Source organism: Telmatherina bonti (genome assembly GCF_933228915.1).
Source record: "Telmatherina bonti genome assembly, chromosome: 2".
Lineage (NCBI taxonomy): Eukaryota > Metazoa > Chordata > Actinopteri > Atheriniformes > Telmatherinidae > Telmatherina > Telmatherina bonti.
In genome coordinates, this window is record NC_136620.1 from 2104588 (window position 1) to 2123159 (window position 18572).

Below are 18572 nucleotides of genomic sequence, written 5' to 3' on the forward strand. Positions count from 1 at the left end.
AGCGTAAAAAACAACAAAACAATGAAATAACCAAGTCACACCGCTACCTTCGGACTAAAGCGTAAAAAACAACAAAAAAAAACTATGAAATAACCAAGTCACCCCACTACCTTCGAACTAAAGCGTAAAAAACAACAAAAAAAAACTATGAAATAACCAAGTCACCCCACTACCTTCGAACTAAAGCGTAAAAAACAACAAAAACAATGAAATAACCAAGTCACCCCACTACCTTCGGACTAAAGCGTAAAAAACAACAAAACAATGAAATAACCAAGTCACACCGCTACCTTCGGACTAAAGCGTAAAAAACAACAAAAAAAAACTATGAAATAACCAAGTCACCCCACTACCTTCGAACTAAAGCGTAAAAAACAACAAAAACAATGAAATAACCAAGTCACCCCACTACCTTCGGACTAAAGCGTAAAAAACTACAAAAACAATTAAATAACCAAGTCACCCCACTACCTTCGGACTAAAGCATAAAAAACAAAACAAAAACAATTAAATAACCAAGTCACCCCGCTACCTTCGGACTAAAGCGTAAAAAACAAAACAAAAACAATGAAATAACCAAGTCACCCTGCTACCTTCGGACTAAAGCGTAAAAAAACAAACAAAACAAAGACAATGAAATAACCAAGTCACCCCACTACCTTCGAACTAAAGCGTAAAAAACAACAAAAACAATGAAATAACCAAGTCACAACGCTACCTTCGGACTAAAGCGTAAAAAACAAAACAAAAACAATTAAATAACCAAGTCACCCTGCTACCTTCGGACTAAAGCGTAAAAAAACAAACAAAACAAAGACAATGAAATAACCAAGTCACCCCACTACCTTCGAACTAAAGCGTAAAAAACAACAAAAACAATGAAATAACCAAGTCACAACGCTACCTTCGGACTAAAGCGTAAAAAACAAAACAAAAACAATTAAATAACCAAGTCACCCCGCTACCTTCGGACTAAAGCGTAAAAAACAACAAAAACAATGAAATAACCAAGTCATCGCGCTACCTTCGGACTAAAGCGTAAAAAACAACAAAAACAATGAAATAACCAAGTCACCCCGCTACCTTCGGACTAAAGCGTAAAAAACTATAAAAACAATGAAATAACCAAGTCACACCGCTACCTTCGGACTAAAGCGTAAGAATCAAAACAAAAACAATGAAATAATCAAGTCACCCCACTACCTTCAAACTAAAGTGTAAAATACCAAACAAAAACAATGAAATAACCAAGTCACACCGCTACATTCGGACTAAAGCGTACAAAACAACAAAAACAATGAAATAACCAAGTCACACCGCTACCTTCGGACTAAAGCGTAAAAAACAAAACAAAAACAATGAAATAACCAAGTCACCCCACTACCTTCAAATTAAAGCGTAAAAAACAAATAAAACAATGAAATAACCAAGTCACCCCACTACCTTCGGACTAAAGCGTAAAAAAACTACAAAAACAATGAAATAACCAAGTCACACCGCTACCTTTGGACTAAAGCGTAAAAAACAAAACAAAAACAATGAAATAACCAAGTCATCCTGCTACCTTCGGACTAAAGCGTAAAAAACAACAAAAACCATGAAATAACAGAGTCACCCCGCTACCTTCAGATTAAAGCGTAAAAAACAACAAAACAAAGACAATGAAATAACCAAGTCACCCCACTACCTTCTTCGGACTAAAGCGTAAAAAACAACAAAAACAATGAAATAACCAAGTCACCCTGCTACCTTCGGACTAAAGCGTAAAAAACTACAAGAACAAAGACAATGAATTAACCAAGTCAAACCGCTACCTTCGGACTAAAGCGTGAAAAACAACAAAAACAATTAAATAACCAAGTCATCGCGCTACCTTCGGACTAAAGCGTAAAAAACAACAAAAACAATGAAATAACCAAGTCACCCCGCTACCTTCGAACTAAAGCGTAAAAAACTACAAAAACAATGAAATAACCAAGTCACACCGCTACCTTCGGACTAAAGCGTAAGAAACAAAACAAAAACAATGAAATAAGCAAGTCACCCCACTACCTTCAAACTAAAGCGTAAAAAACCAAACAAAAACAATGAAATAACCAAGTCACCCCGCTACCTTCGGACTAAAGCGTAAAAAACAAAACAAAAACAATTAAATAACCAAGTCACCCCGCTACCTTCGGACTAAAGCGTAAGAAACAAAACAAAAACAATGAAATAACCAAGTCACCCCGCTAACTTCGGACTAAAGCGTAAAAAACAAAACAAAAACAATTAAATAACCAAGTCACCCCGCTACCTTCGGACTAAAGCGTAAGAAACAAAACAAAAACAATGAAATAAGCAAGTCACCCCACTACCTTCAAACTAAAGCGTAAAAAACCAAACAAAAACAATGAAATAACCAAGTCACACCGATACCTTTGGACTAAAGCGTACAAAACAAAACAAAAACAATGAAATAACCAAGTCACCCTGTTACCTTCGGACTAAAGCGTAAAAAACAACAAAACAATGAAATAACCAAGTCACACCGCTACCTTCGGACTAAAGCGTAAAAAACAACAAAAAAAAACTATGAAATAACCAAGTCACCCCACTACCTTCGGACTAAAGCGTAAAAAACAACAAAACAATGAAATAACCAAGTCACACCGCTACCTTCGGACTAAAGCGTAAAAAACAACAAAAAAAAACTATGAAATAACCAAGTCACCCCACTACCTTCGAACTAAAGCGTAAAAAACAACAAAAAAAAACTATGAAATAACCAAGTCACCCCACTACCTTCGAACTAAAGCGTAAAAAACAACAAAAACAATGAAATAACCAAGTCACCCCACTACCTTCGGACAAAAGCGTAAAAAACAACAAAACAATGAAATAACCAAGTCACACCGCTACCTTCGGACTAAAGCGTAAAAAACAACAAAAAAAAACTATGAAATAACCAAGTCACCCCACTACCTTCGAACTAAAGCGTAAAAAACAACAAAAACAATGAAATAACCAAGTCACCCCACTACCTTCGGACTAAAGCGTAAAAAACTACAAAAACAATTAAATAACCAAGTCACCCCACTACCTTCGGACTAAAGCATAAAAAACAAAACAAAAACAATTAAATAACCAAGTCACCCCGCTACCTTCGGACTAAAGCGTAAAAAACAAAACAAAAACAATGAAATAACCAAGTCACCCTGCTACCTTCGGACTAAAGCGTAAAAAAACAAACAAAACAAAGACAATGAAATAACCAAGTCACCCCACTACCTTCGAACTAAAGCGTAAAAAACAACAAAAACAATGAAATAACCAAGTCACAACGCTACCTTCGGACTAAAGCGTAAAAAACAAAACAAAAACAATTAAATAACCAAGTCACCCCGCTACCTTCGGACTAAAGCGTAAAAAACAACAAAAACAATGAAATAACCAAGTCATCGCGCTACCTTCGGACTAAAGCGTAAAAAACAACAAAAACAATGAAATAACCAAGTCACCCCGCTACCTTCGGACTAAAGCGTAAAAAACTATAAAAACAATGAAATAACCAAGTCACACCGCTACCTTCGGACTAAAGCGTAAGAATCAAAACAAAAACAATGAAATAATCAAGTCACCCCACTACCTTCAAACTAAAGTGTAAAATACCAAACAAAAACAATGAAATAACCAAGTCACACCGCTACATTCGGACTAAAGCGTACAAAACAACAAAAACAATGAAATAACCAAGTCACACCGCTACCTTCGGACTAAAGCGTAAAAAACAAAACAAAAACAATGAAATAACCAAGTCACACCGCTACCTTCGGACTAAAGCGTAAAAAACAAAACAAAGACAATGAAATAACCAAGTCACCCCGCTACCTTCGAACTAAAGCGTAAAAAACTACAAAAACAATTAAATAACCAAGTCACACCGCTACCTTCGGATTAAAGCGTAAAAAACAAAACAAAAACAATGAAATAACCAAGTCACCCCACTACCTTCAAACTAAAGCGTAAAAAACAACTAAAACAATGAAATAACCAAGTCACCCCACTACCTTCGGACTAAAGCGTAAAAAAACTATAAAAACAATGAAATAACCAAGTCACACCGCTACCTTTGGACTAAGCGTAAAAAACAAAACAAAAACAATGAAATAACCAAGTCATCCTGCTACCTTCGGACTAAAGCGTAAAAAACAACAAAAACCATGAAATAACAGAGTCACCCCGCTACCTTCAGATTAAAGCGTAAAAAACAACAAAACAAAGACAATGAAATAACCAAGTCACACCGCTACCTTCGGACTAAAGCGTACAAAACAACAAAAACAATGAAATAACCAAGTCACCCTGTTACCTTCGGACTAAAGCGTACAAAACAACAAAAACAATGAAATAACCAAGTCACCCCACTACCTTCGAACTAAAGCGTAAAAAAAAACAAAGACAATGAAATAACCAAGTCACCCTGCTACCTTCGGACTAAAGCGTAAAAAACAACAAAAACAATGATATAACCAAGTCACCCCACTACCTTCGGACTAAAGCGTAAAAAACTACAAAAACAATAAAATAACCAAGTCACACCGCTACCTTCGGACTAAAGCGTAAAAAACAAAACAAAAACAATTAAATAACCAAGTCACCCCGCTACCTTCGGACTAAAGCGTAAAAAACAAAACAAAAACAATGAAATAACCAAGTCACCCTGCTACCTTCGGACTAAAGCGTAAAAAACAAAACAAAGACAATGAAATAACCAAGTCACCCCGCTACCTTCGAACTAAAGCATAAAAAACAACAAAAACAATGAAATAACCAAGTCACACCGCTACCTTCGGACTAAAGCGTAAAAAACAAAACAAAAACAATGAAATAACCAAGTCACCCCACTACCTTCAAACAAAGCGTAAAAAACCAAACAAAAACAATGAAATAACCAAGTCACACCGCTACCTTCGGACTAAAGCGTAAAAAACAAAACAAAAACAATGAAATAACCAAGTCACCCCGCTACCTTCGGACTAAAGCGTAAAAAAAAAAAAAACAAAGACAATGAAATAACCAAGTCACCCCACTACCTTCGAACTAAAGCGTAAAAAACAACAAAAACAATGAAATAACCAAGTCACCCCACTACCTTCGGACTAAAGCGTGAAAAACTACAAAAACAATTAAATAACCAAGTCACCCCACTACCTTCGGACGAAAGCATAAAAAACAAAACAAAAACAATTAAATAACCAAGTCACCCCGCTACCTTCGGACTAAAGCATAAAAAACAAAACAAAAACAATGAAATAACCAAGTCACCCTGCTACCTTCGGACTAAAGCGTAAAAAAACAAACAAAACAAAGACAATGAAATAACCAAGTCACCCCACTACCTTCGAACTAAAGCGTAAAAAACAACAAAAACAATGAAATAACCAAGTCACACCGCTACCTTCGGACTAAAGCGTAAAAAACAAAACAAAAACAATTAAATAACCAAGTCACCCCGCTACCTTCGGACTAAAGCGTAAAAAACAACAAAAACAATGAAATAACCAAGTCATCGCGCTACCTTCGGACTAAAGCGTAAAAAACAACAAAAACAATGAAATAACCAAGTCACCCCGCTACCTTCGGACTAAAGCGTAAAAAAACTATAAAAACAATGAAATAACCAAGTCACACCGCTACCTTCGGACTAAAGCGTAAGAATCAAAACAAAAACAATGAAATAATCAAGTCACCCCACTACCTTCAAACTAAAGTGTAAAATACCAAACAAAAACAATGAAATAACCAAGTCACACCGCTACCTTCGGACTAAAGCGTACAAAACAACAAAAACAATGAAATAACCAAGTCACCCTGTTACCTTCGGACTAAAGCGTAAAAAAAAACAAAAAACAAAGACAATTAAATTACCAAGTCACCCCACTACCTTCAGACTAAAGCGTAAGAAACAACAAAAACAATAAATAACCAAGTCACACCGCTACCTTCGGACTAAAGCGTAAAAAACAAAACAAAAACAATGAAGTAACCAAGTCACCCCACTACCTTCAAACTAAAGCGTAAAAAACAAATAAAACCAAGTCACCCCACTACCTTCGGACTAAAGCGTAAAAAAACTACAAAAACAATGAAATAACCAAGTCACACCGCTACCTTTGGACTAAAGCGTAAAAAACAAAACAAAAACAATGAAATAACCAAGTCATCCTGCTACCTTCGGACTAAAGCGTAAAAAACAACAAAAACCATGAAATAACAGAGTCACCCCGCTACCTTCAGATTAAAGCGTAAAAAACAACAAAACAAAGACAATGAAATAACCAAGTCACACCGCTACCTTCGGACTAAAGCGTACAAAACAACAAAAACAATGAAATAACCAAGTCACCCTGCTACCTTCGGACTAAAGCGTAAAAAACAACAAAACAATGAAATAACCAAGTCACACCGCTACCTTCGGACTAAAGCGTAAGAAACAAAAAAAAAACAATAAAATGACCAAGTCACCCCACTACCTTCGAACTAAAGCGTAAAAAACAACAAAAACAATGAAATAACCAAGTCATCCTGCTACCTTCGGACTAAAGCGTAAAAAACAACAAAAACCATGAAATAACAGAGTCACCCCGCTACCTTCAGATTAAAGCGTAAAAAACAACAAAACAAAGACAATGAAATAACCAAGTCACCCCACTACCTTCTTCGGACTAAAGCGTAAAAAACAACAAAAACAATGAAATAACCAAGTCACCCTGCTACCTTCGGACTAAAGCGTAAAAAACTACAAGAACAAAGACAATGAATTAACCAAGTCAAACCGCTACCTTCGGACTAAAGCGTGAAAAACAACAAACACAATTAAATAACCAAGTCATCGCGCTACCTTCGGACTAAAGCGTAAAAAACAACAAAAACAATGAAATAACCAAGTCACCCCGCTACCTTCGAACTAAAGCGTAAAAAACTACAAAAACAATGAAATAACCAAGTCACACCGCTACCTTCGGACTAAAGCGTAAGAAACAAAACAAAAACAATGAAATAAGCAAGTCACCCCACTACCTTCGGACTAAAGCGTGAAAAACTACAAAAACAATTAAATAACCAAGTCACCCCACTACCTTCGGACGAAAGCATAAAAAACAAAACAAAAACAATTAAATAACCAAGTCACCCCGCTACCTTCGGACTAAAGCATAAAAAACAAAACAAAAACAATGAAATAACCAAGTCACCCTGCTACCTTCGGACTAAAGCGTAAAAAAACAAACAAAACAAAGACAATGAAATAACCAAGTCACCCCACTACCTTCGAACTAAAGCGTAAAAAACAACAAAAACAATGAAATAACCAAGTCACACCGCTACCTTCGGACTAAAGCGTAAAAAACAAAACAAAAACAATTAAATAACCAAGTCACCCCGCTACCTTCGGACTAAAGCGTAAAAAACAACAAAAACAATGAAATAACCAAGTCATCGCGCTACCTTCGGACTAAAGCGTAAAAAACAACAAAAACAATGAAATAACCAAGTCACCCCGCTACCTTCGGACTAAAGCGTAAAAAAACTATAAAAACAATGAAATAACCAAGTCACACCGCTACCTTCGGACTAAAGCGTAAGAATCAAAACAAAAACAATGAAATAATCAAGTCACCCCACTACCTTCAAACTAAAGTGTAAAATACCAAACAAAAACAATGAAATAACCAAGTCACACCGCTACCTTCGGACTAAAGCGTACAAAACAACAAAAACAATGAAATAACCAAGTCACCCTGTTACCTTCGGACTAAAGCGTAAAAAAAAACAAAAAACAAAGACAATTAAATTACCAAGTCACCCCACTACCTTCAGACTAAAGCGTAAGAAACAACAAAAACAATAAATAACCAAGTCACACCGCTACCTTCGGACTAAAGCGTAAAAAACAAAACAAAAACAATGAAGTAACCAAGTCACCCCACTACCTTCAAACTAAAGCGTAAAAAACAAATAAAACCAAGTCACCCCACTACCTTCGGACTAAAGCGTAAAAAAACTACAAAAACAATGAAATAACCAAGTCACACCGCTACCTTTGGACTAAAGCGTAAAAAACAAAACAAAAACAATGAAATAACCAAGTCATCCTGCTACCTTCGGACTAAAGCGTAAAAAACAACAAAAACCATGAAATAACAGAGTCACCCCGCTACCTTCAGATTAAAGCGTAAAAAACAACAAAACAAAGACAATGAAATAACCAAGTCACACCGCTACCTTCGGACTAAAGCGTACAAAACAACAAAAACAATGAAATAACCAAGTCACCCTGCTACCTTCGGACTAAAGCGTAAAAAACAACAAAACAATGAAATAACCAAGTCACACCGCTACCTTCGGACTAAAGCGTAAGAAACAAAAAAAAAACAATAAAATGACCAAGTCACCCCACTACCTTCGAACTAAAGCGTAAAAAACAACAAAAACAATGAAATAACCAAGTCATCCTGCTACCTTCGGACTAAAGCGTAAAAAACAACAAAAACCATGAAATAACAGAGTCACCCCGCTACCTTCAGATTAAAGCGTAAAAAACAACAAAACAAAGACAATGAAATAACCAAGTCACCCCACTACCTTCTTCGGACTAAAGCGTAAAAAACAACAAAAACAATGAAATAACCAAGTCACCCTGCTACCTTCGGACTAAAGCGTAAAAAACTACAAGAACAAAGACAATGAATTAACCAAGTCAAACCGCTACCTTCGGACTAAAGCGTGAAAAACAACAAACACAATTAAATAACCAAGTCATCGCGCTACCTTCGGACTAAAGCGTAAAAAACAACAAAAACAATGAAATAACCAAGTCACCCCGCTACCTTCGAACTAAAGCGTAAAAAACTACAAAAACAATGAAATAACCAAGTCACACCGCTACCTTCGGACTAAAGCGTAAGAAACAAAACAAAAACAATGAAATAAGCAAGTCACCCCACTACCTTCAAACTAAAGCATAAAAAACAACAAAAACAATGAAATAACCAAGTCACCCCACTACCTTCGGACTAAAGCGTAAAAAACAACAAAACAATGAAATAACCAAGTCACACCGCTACCTTCGGACTAAAGCGTAAAAAACAACAAAAAAAAACTATGAAATAACCAAGTCACCCCACTACCTTCGAACTAAAGCGTAAAAAACAACAAAAACAATGAAATAACCAAGTCACCCCGCTACCTTCGGACTAAAGCGTAAAAAACTACAAAAACAATTAAATAACCAAGTCACCCCACTACCTTCGGACTAAAGCATAAAAAACAAAACAAAAACAATTAAATAACCAAGTCACCCCGCTACCTTCGGACTAAAGCGTAAAAAACAAAACAAAAACAATGAAATAACCAAGTCACCCTGCTACCTTCGGACTAAAGCGTAAAAAAACAAACAAAACAAAGACAATGAAATAACCAAGTCACCCCACTACCTTCGAACTAAAGCGTAAAAAACAACAAAAACAATGAAATAACCAAGTCACACCGCTACCTTCGGACTAAAGCGTAAAAAACAAAACAAAAACAATTAAATAACCAAGTCACCCCGCTACCTTCGGACTAAAGCGTAAAAAACAACAAAAACAATGAAATAACCAAGTCATCGCGCTACCTTCGGACTAAAGCGTAAAAAACAACAAAAACAATGAAATAACCAAGTCACCCCGCTACCTTCGGACTAAAGCGTAAAAAACTATAAAAACAATGAAATAACCAAGTCACACCGCTACCTTCGGACTAAAGCGTAAGAATCAAAACAAAAACAATGAAATAATCAAGTCACCCCACTACCTTCAAACTAAAGTGTAAAATACCAAACAAAAACAATGAAATAACCAAGTCACACCGCTACCTTCGGACTAAAGCGTACAAAACAACAAAAACAATGAAATAACCAAGTCACCCTGTTACCTTCGGACTAAAGCGTAAAAAAAAAACAAAAAACAAAGACAATTAAATTACCAAGTCACCCCACTACCTTCAGACTAAAGCGTAAGAACCAACAAAAACAATAAATAACCAAGTCACACCGCTACCTTCGGACTAAAGCGTAAAAAACAAAACAAAAACAATGAAATAACCAAGTCACCCCACTACCTTCAAACTAAAGCGTAAAAAACAAATAAAACAATGAAATAACCAAGTCACCCCACTACCTTCGGACTAAAGCGTAAAAAAACTACAAAAACAATGAAATAACCAAGTCACACCGCTACCTTTGGACTAAAGCGTAAAAAACAAAACAAAAACAATGAAATAACCAAGTCATCCTGCTACCTTCGGACTAAAGCGTAAAAAACAACAAAAACCATGAAATAACAGAGTCACCCCGCTACCTTCAGATTAAAGCGTAAAAAACAACAAAACAAAGACAATGAAATAACCAAGTCACACCGCTACCTTCGGACTAAAGCGTACAAAACAACAAAAACAATGAAATAACCAAGTCACCCTGCTACCTTCGGACTAAAGCGTAAAAAACAACAAAACAATGAAATAACCAAGTCACACCGCTACCTTCGGACTAAAGCGTAAGAAACAAAAAAAAAACAATAAAATGACCAAGTCACCCCACTACCTTCGAACTAAAGCGTAAAAAACAACAAAAACAATGAAATAACCAAGTCATCCTGCTACCTTCGGACTAAAGCGTAAAAAACAACAAAAACCATGAAATAACAGAGTCACCCCGCTACCTTCAGATTAAAGCGTAAAAAACAACAAAACAAAGACAATGAAATAACCAAGTCACCCCACTACCTTCTTCGGACTAAAGCGTAAAAAACAACAAAAACAATGAAATAACCAAGTCACCCTGCTACCTTCGGACTAAAGCGTAAAAAACTACAAGAACAAAGACAATGAATTAACCAAGTCAAACCGCTACCTTCGGACTAAAGCGTGAAAAACAACAAAAACAATTAAATAACCAAGTCATCGCGCTACCTTCGGACTAAAGCGTAAAAAACAACAAAAACAATGAAATAACCAAGTCACCCCGCTACCTTCGAACTAAAGCGTAAAAAACTACAAAAACAATGAAATAACCAAGTCACACCGCTACCTTCGGACTAAAGCGTAAGAAACAAAACAAAAACAATGAAATAAGCAAGTCACCCCACTACCTTCAAACTAAAGCGTAAAAAACCAAACAAAAACAATGAAATAACCAAGTCACCCCGCTAACTTCGGACTAAAGCGTAAAAAACAAAACAAAAACAATTAAATAACCAAGTCACCCCGCTACCTTCGGACTAAAGCGTAAGAAACAAAACAAAAACAATGAAATAAGCAAGTCACCCCACTACCTTCAAACTAAAGCGTAAAAAACCAAACAAAAACAATGAAATAACCAAGTCACACCGATACCTTTGGACTAAAGCGTACAAAACAAAACAAAAACAATGAAATAACCAAGTCACCCTGTTACCTTCGGACTAAAGCGTAAAAAACAACAAAACAATGAAATAACCAAGTCACACCGCTACCTTCGGACTAAAGCGTAAAAAACAACAAAAAAAAACTATGAAATAACCAAGTCACCCCACTACCTTCGGACTAAAGCGTAAAAAACAACAAAACAATGAAATAACCAAGTCACACCGCTACCTTCGGACTAAAGCGTAAAAAACAACAAAAAAAAACTATGAAATAACCAAGTCACCCCACTACCTTCGAACTAAAGCGTAAAAAACAACAAAAAAAAACTATGAAATAACCAAGTCACCCCACTACCTTCGAACTAAAGCGTAAAAAACAACAAAAACAATGAAATAACCAAGTCACCCCACTACCTTCGGACTAAAGCGTAAAAAACAACAAAACAATGAAATAACCAAGTCACACCGCTACCTTCGGACTAAAGCGTAAAAAACAACAAAAACAATGAAATAACCAAGTCACCCTGCTACCTTCGGACTAAAGCGTAAAAAACTACAAGAACAAAGACAATGAATTAACCAAGTCAAACCGCTACCTTCGGACTAAAGCGTGAAAAACAACAAAAACAATTAAATAACCAAGTCATCGCGCTACCTTCGGACTAAAGCGTAAAAAACAACAAAAACAATGAAATAACCAAGTCACCCCGCTACCTTCGAACTAAAGCGTAAAAAACTACAAAAACAATGAAATAACCAAGTCACACCGCTACCTTCGGACTAAAGCGTAAGAAACAAAACAAAAACAATGAAATAAGCAAGTCACCCCACTACCTTCAAACTAAAGCGTAAAAAACCAAACAAAAACAATGAAATAACCAAGTCACCCCGCTACCTTCGGACTAAAGCGTAAAAAACAAAACAAAAACAATTAAATAACCAAGTCACCCCGCTACCTTCGGACTAAAGCGTAAGAAACAAAACAAAAACAATGAAATAAGCAAGTCACCCCACTACCTTCAAACTAAAGCGTAAAAAACCAAACAAAAACAATGAAATAACCAAGTCACACCGATACCTTTGGACTAAAGCGTACAAAACAAAACAAAAACAATGAAATAACCAAGTCACCCTGTTACCTTCGGACTAAAGCGTAAAAAACAACAAAACAATGAAATAACCAAGTCACACCGCTACCTTCGGACTAAAGCGTAAAAAACAACAAAAAAAAACTATGAAATAACCAAGTCACCCCACTACCTTCGAACTAAAGCGTAAAAAACAACAAAAACAATGAAATAACCAAGTCACCCCACTACCTTCGGACTAAAGCGTAAAAAACAACAAAACAATGAAATAACCAAGTCACACCGCTACCTTCGGACTAAAGCGTAAAAAACAACAAAAAAAAACTATGAAATAACCAAGTCACCCCACTACCTTCGAACTAAAGCGTAAAAAACAACAAAAACAATGAAATAACCAAGTCACCCCACTACCTTCGAACTAAAGCGTAAAAAACAACAAAAACAATGAAATAACCAAGTCACCCCACTACCTTCGGACTAAAGCGTAAAAAACAACAAAACAATGAAATAACCAAGTCACACCGCTACCTTCGGACTAAAGCGTAAAAAACAACAAAAAAAAACTATGAAATAACCAAGTCACCCCACTACCTTCGAACTAAAGCGTAAAAAACAACAAAAACAATGAAATAACCAAGTCACCCCACTACCTTCGGACTAAAGCGTAAAAAACTACAAAAACAATTAAATAACCAAGTCACCCCACTACCTTCGGACTAAAGCATAAAAAACAAAACAAAAACAATTAAAAAACCAAGTCACCCCGCTACCTTCGGACTAAAGCGTAAAAAACAAAACAAAAACAATGAAATAACCAAGTCACCCTGCTACGTTCGGACTAAAGCGTAAAAAAACAAACAAAACAAAGACAATGAAATAACCAAGTCACCCCACTACCTTCGAACTAAAGCGTAAAAAACAACAAAAACAATGAAATAACCAAGTCACACCGCTACCTTCGGACTAAAGCGTAAAAAACAAAAAAAAAATTAAATAACCAAGTCACCCCGCTACCTTCGGACTAAAGCGTAAAAAACAACAAAAACAATGAAATAACCAAGTCATCGCGCTACCTTCGGACTAAAGCGTAAAAAACAACAAAAACAATGAAATAACCAAGTCACCCCGCTACCTTCGGACTAAAGCGTAAAAAACTATAAAAACAATGAAATAACCAAGTCACACCGCTACCTTCGGACTAAAGCGTAAGAATCAAAACAAAAACAATGAAATAATCAAGTCACCCCACTACCTTCAAACTAAAGTGTAAAATACCAAACAAAAACAATGAAATAACCAAGTCACACCGCTACCTTCGGACTAAAGCGTACAAAACAACAAAAACAATGAAATAACCAAGTCACCCTGTTACCTTCGGACTAAAGCGTAAAAAAAAACAAAAAACAAAGACAATTAAATTACCAAGTCACCCCACTACCTTCAGACTAAAGCGTAAGAACCAACAAAAACAATAAATAACCAAGTCACACCGCTACCTTCGGACTAAAGCGTAAAAAACAAAACAAAAACAATGAAATAACCAAGTCACCCCACTACCTTCAAACTAAAGCGTAAAAAACAAATAAAACAATGAAATAACCAAGTCACCCCACTACCTTCGGACTAAAGCGTAAAAAAACTACAAAAACAATGAAATAACCAAGTCACACCGCTACCTTTGGACTAAAGCGTAAAAAACAAAACAAAAACAATGAAATAACCAAGTCATCCTGCTACCTTCGGACTAAAGCGTAAAAAACAACAAAAACCATGAAATAACAGAGTCACCCCGCTACCTTCAGATTAAAGCGTAAAAAACAACAAAACAAAGACAATGAAATAACCAAGTCACACCGCTACCTTCGGACTAAAGCGTACAAAACAACAAAAACAATGAAATAACCAAGTCACCCTGCTACCTTCGGACTAAAGCGTAAAAAACAACAAAACAATGAAATAACCAAGTCACACCGCTACCTTCGGACTAAAGCGTAAGAAACAAAAAAAAAACAATAAAATGACCAAGTCACCCCACTACCTTCGAACTAAAGCGTAAAAAACAACAAAAACAATGAAATAACCAAGTCATCCTGCTACCTTCGGACTAAAGCGTAAAAAACAACAAAAACCATGAAATAACAGAGTCACCCCGCTACCTTCAGATTAAAGCGTAAAAAACAACAAAACAAAGACAATGAAATAACCAAGTCACCCCACTACCTTCTTCGGACTAAAGCGTAAAAAACAACAAAAACAATGAAATAACCAAGTCACCCTGCTACCTTCGGACTAAAGCGTAAAAAACTACAAGAACAAAGACAATGAATTAACCAAGTCAAACCGCTACCTTCGGACTAAAGCGTGAAAAACAACAAAAACAATTAAATAACCAAGTCATCGCGCTACCTTCGGACTAAAGCGTAAAAAACAACAAAAACAATGAAATAACCAAGTCACCCCGCTACCTTCGAACTAAAGCGTAAAAAACTACAAAAACAATGAAATAACCAAGTCACACCGCTACCTTCGGACTAAAGCGTAAGAAACAAAACAAAAACAATGAAATAAGCAAGTCACCCCACTACCTTCAAACTAAAGCGTAAAAAACCAAACAAAAACAATGAAATAACCAAGTCACACCGCTACCTTTGGACTAAAGCGTACAAAACAAAACAAAAACAATGAAATAACCAAGTCACCCTGTTACCTTCGGACTAAAGCGTAAAAAACAACAAAACAATGAAATAACCAAGTCACACCGCTACCTTCGGACTAAAGCGTAAAAAACAACAAAAAAAAACTATGAAATAACCAAGTCACCCCACTACCTTCGAACTAAAGCGTAAAAAACAACAAAAACAATGAAATAACCAAGTCACCCCACTACCTTCGGACTAAAGCGTAAAAAACAACAAAACAATGAAATAACCAAGTCACACCGCTACCTTCGGACTAAAGCGTAAAAAACAACAAAAAAAAACTATGAAATAACCAAGTCACCCCACTACCTTCGAACTAAAGCGTAAAAAACAACAAAAACAATGAAATAACCAAGTCACCCCACTACCTTCGGACTAAAGCGTAAAAAACTACAAAAACAATTAAATAACCAAGTCACCCCACTACCTTCGGACTAAAGCATAAAAAAAAAAAAAAAAACAATTAAATAACCAAGTCACCCCGCTACCTTCGAACTAAAGCGTAAAAAACAACAAAAACAATGAAATAACCAAGTCACCCCACTACCTTCGGACTAAAGCGTAAAAAACAACAAAACAATGAAATAACCAAGTCACACCGCTACCTTCGGACTAAAGCGTAAAAAACAACAAAAAAAAACTATGAAATAACCAAGTCACCCCACTACCTTCGAACTAAAGCGTAAAAAACAACAAAAAAAAACTATGAAATAACCAAGTCACCCCACTACCTTCGAACTAAAGCGTAAAAAACAACAAAAACAATGAAATAACCAAGTCACCCTGCTACCTTCGGACTAAAGCGTAAAAAACTACAAGAACAAAGACAATGAATTAACCAAGTCAAACCGCTACCTTCGGACTAAAGCGTGAAAAACAACAAAAACAATTAAATAACCAAGTCATCGCGCTACCTTCGGACTAAAGCGTAAAAAACAACAAAAACAATGAAATAACCAAGTCACCCCGCTACCTTCGAACTAAAGCGTAAAAAACTACAAAAACAATTAAATAACCAAGTCATCCCGTTACCTTCGGACTAAAGCGTAAAAAACAAAACAAATCTATTTTACTTGAAGTTTACTGTTCAATAGCCTGTTCTTATTTGGGGGACCTGAAAAGACACAGGCTCACATATAACCTGACACAGTTGACATAAAGAAAAGCTCGTATGTCCACTATCGTTCATAACAAAGTACGTTTAAACGTCAATTTAAATGCATAAACATGTCATGAATACATTTCCAAACAGGGCTTTATTCCGTGTCCTAAAAATATCTTTTTACGCAAACATGGGTTTATTTTGTTGGTTAGTTTTTTTCTGTCACGTTTATTCATGCTCCTGTAAAAAGAAAAAAGAAAAAAAAAACCAAAAACATTTTTTATAATACTAGTAGTAGTAGTAGGAATAGTAGTACTGGTAGCATTATAGTAGTAGAAAATATCAATACAGTAGTAGTAGTAGAAAACAGTGCGTATCTCTAAAATTGTTTTTTTTTTAAAAACACAAGTACTAGTAATACTACTAGTAGTACTAACTACTACTAGTAATACTACTAGTAGTAGTTAGTACTACTAGTAGTATTACTAGTAGTTGTACTACTACTACTACTACTAGTAGTAGTAGTTGTACTACTACTACTACTACAACTAGTACTACTGCGTTCACAGAAACAGTCATACTGTACAGACACACCGTAGGCGACAGGTTCTGTTTATATATTTTTATAAATGTTTGAATATTTTATAGGTTTACTGAAACAGTGATGTCGTCCCTCTGACCAGCGCAGTGGACCAGAACCGGTACCGTGTTTATGAACAGAACCGGCACCGGACCGGGTTAATGACCAGAACCAGCACCGGACCAGGTTAATGACCAGAACCGGCACCGGACCGGGCTAATGACCAGAACCGGTACCCGACCGGGTTAATGACCAGAACCGGTACCGGACCACCAGCTGAGGCAGGAAAAGCAGTGTTAGCATCCTGCTAGCTGCAGTTAGCACTGCTACACTGGGAGGAGGAGCTGAAGAAAAGCTCGGTTCCGACCCAGACCGGTTCGAGTCGGTCACACCTACCCAGATTGACGGTCACCTCGCGGAACCGGCACGCGGCTTCCCGCTCAAACCCACAGATCTCAATGAAACTACGCTCCAATGCCGCCGCCATCTTGTCCTCGTGCCGAGCTGCGCGCGCTGCTCTTTCAAACGGCCGCCTCCTTCTTCTTCTGCTGCTGGTATTACCATAGACATAATTTACATAGACAGCTTCCTTCCTCTGCTGCTGGCTGGTCATAGACATCATATATTCGTAGACGCCTCATTGAGCGCTGGAGAGTGAACCAGCGTCGCCGCCATATTGAATGGGTCTCCGCTGTCGAGTTTTGCTGCAGCGTCAACGTAGTTTCCCCACAAAACTGTGGGGTTGTGGAACAACCCGTTTATATTACACACTAAAAAAAAAACACTTTTCTACATAATTGGTTGATAAATAATATTAACACAGTGAATAATCTCTTAAATGCAAGTGAATTATTAGAATTATTATGATATTATTATTAGAATTATTCCTACACACCAAGAACCCAGTAGAGGCAACACAGGATCAAAAAGTAGAAGTAGAAAAAAAGCGTAGCTTCATATATGAGTAACGAAGCAGAGCGCTGGAGGATTTAATGTACTGCACAAAGGACAATCATGAGACAACAAGTGGGGAGAAGACATTACATTTAACAAAGAATGAATGAAGAATAAAATAAACCTAAATTAACACTAATACACATATATATATACACACACACACATTTTATATATATATATATATATATATATATATATATATATATATATATATATATATATATATATATATATATATATATATATATATATATGTGTGTGTATATGCGTGTATCTATATATGTGTGTATACATATATATGTTGTATATATATATATATATATATATATATATATATATATATATATATATATATATATATATATATATATATATATTTACATATATATATTTGTATATATATATATATATATATATATATATAAATTTGCATATATATTTGTATATGTATATATATATATATATATATATATATATATATATATATATATATATATATATATATATATATATATATATATATATATATATATGTATATATGTACGTATGTGTATGTTCTGTATACAGCAAAATTTGGATTGTCTTCATTAAATCTTACTCCAAGGTTTTTGGAAAGATTGATTAACAACCAGCCGAGACCTTTTTCAGCTATTTTGCTCAATTTGTCAGCAAGCTAAGCCTGACAAAAATGTCTTGTACTTTCCGATATCTGCAAGGTTAAA

At 35.9% G+C, this 18572-nt stretch overlaps 1 protein-coding gene across 1 annotated transcript in view; it reads right to left on the reverse strand.

The window, feature by feature from the left end:
• The window catches only part of nup160 (nucleoporin 160), a 71035-nt gene extending 53627 nt beyond the window's left edge, over positions 1 to 17408 (reverse strand). Inside the window, exon 1 of the mRNA XM_079249091.1 lies at positions 17289 to 17408. Within this exon, the coding sequence (XP_079105217.1) occupies positions 17289 to 17379 (91 nt within the window). The 5' untranslated portion in view covers positions 17380 to 17408. The remainder of the gene's footprint in view (positions 1 to 17288) is intronic.
• Between the last annotated feature and the right edge of the window lie 1164 nt (positions 17409 to 18572).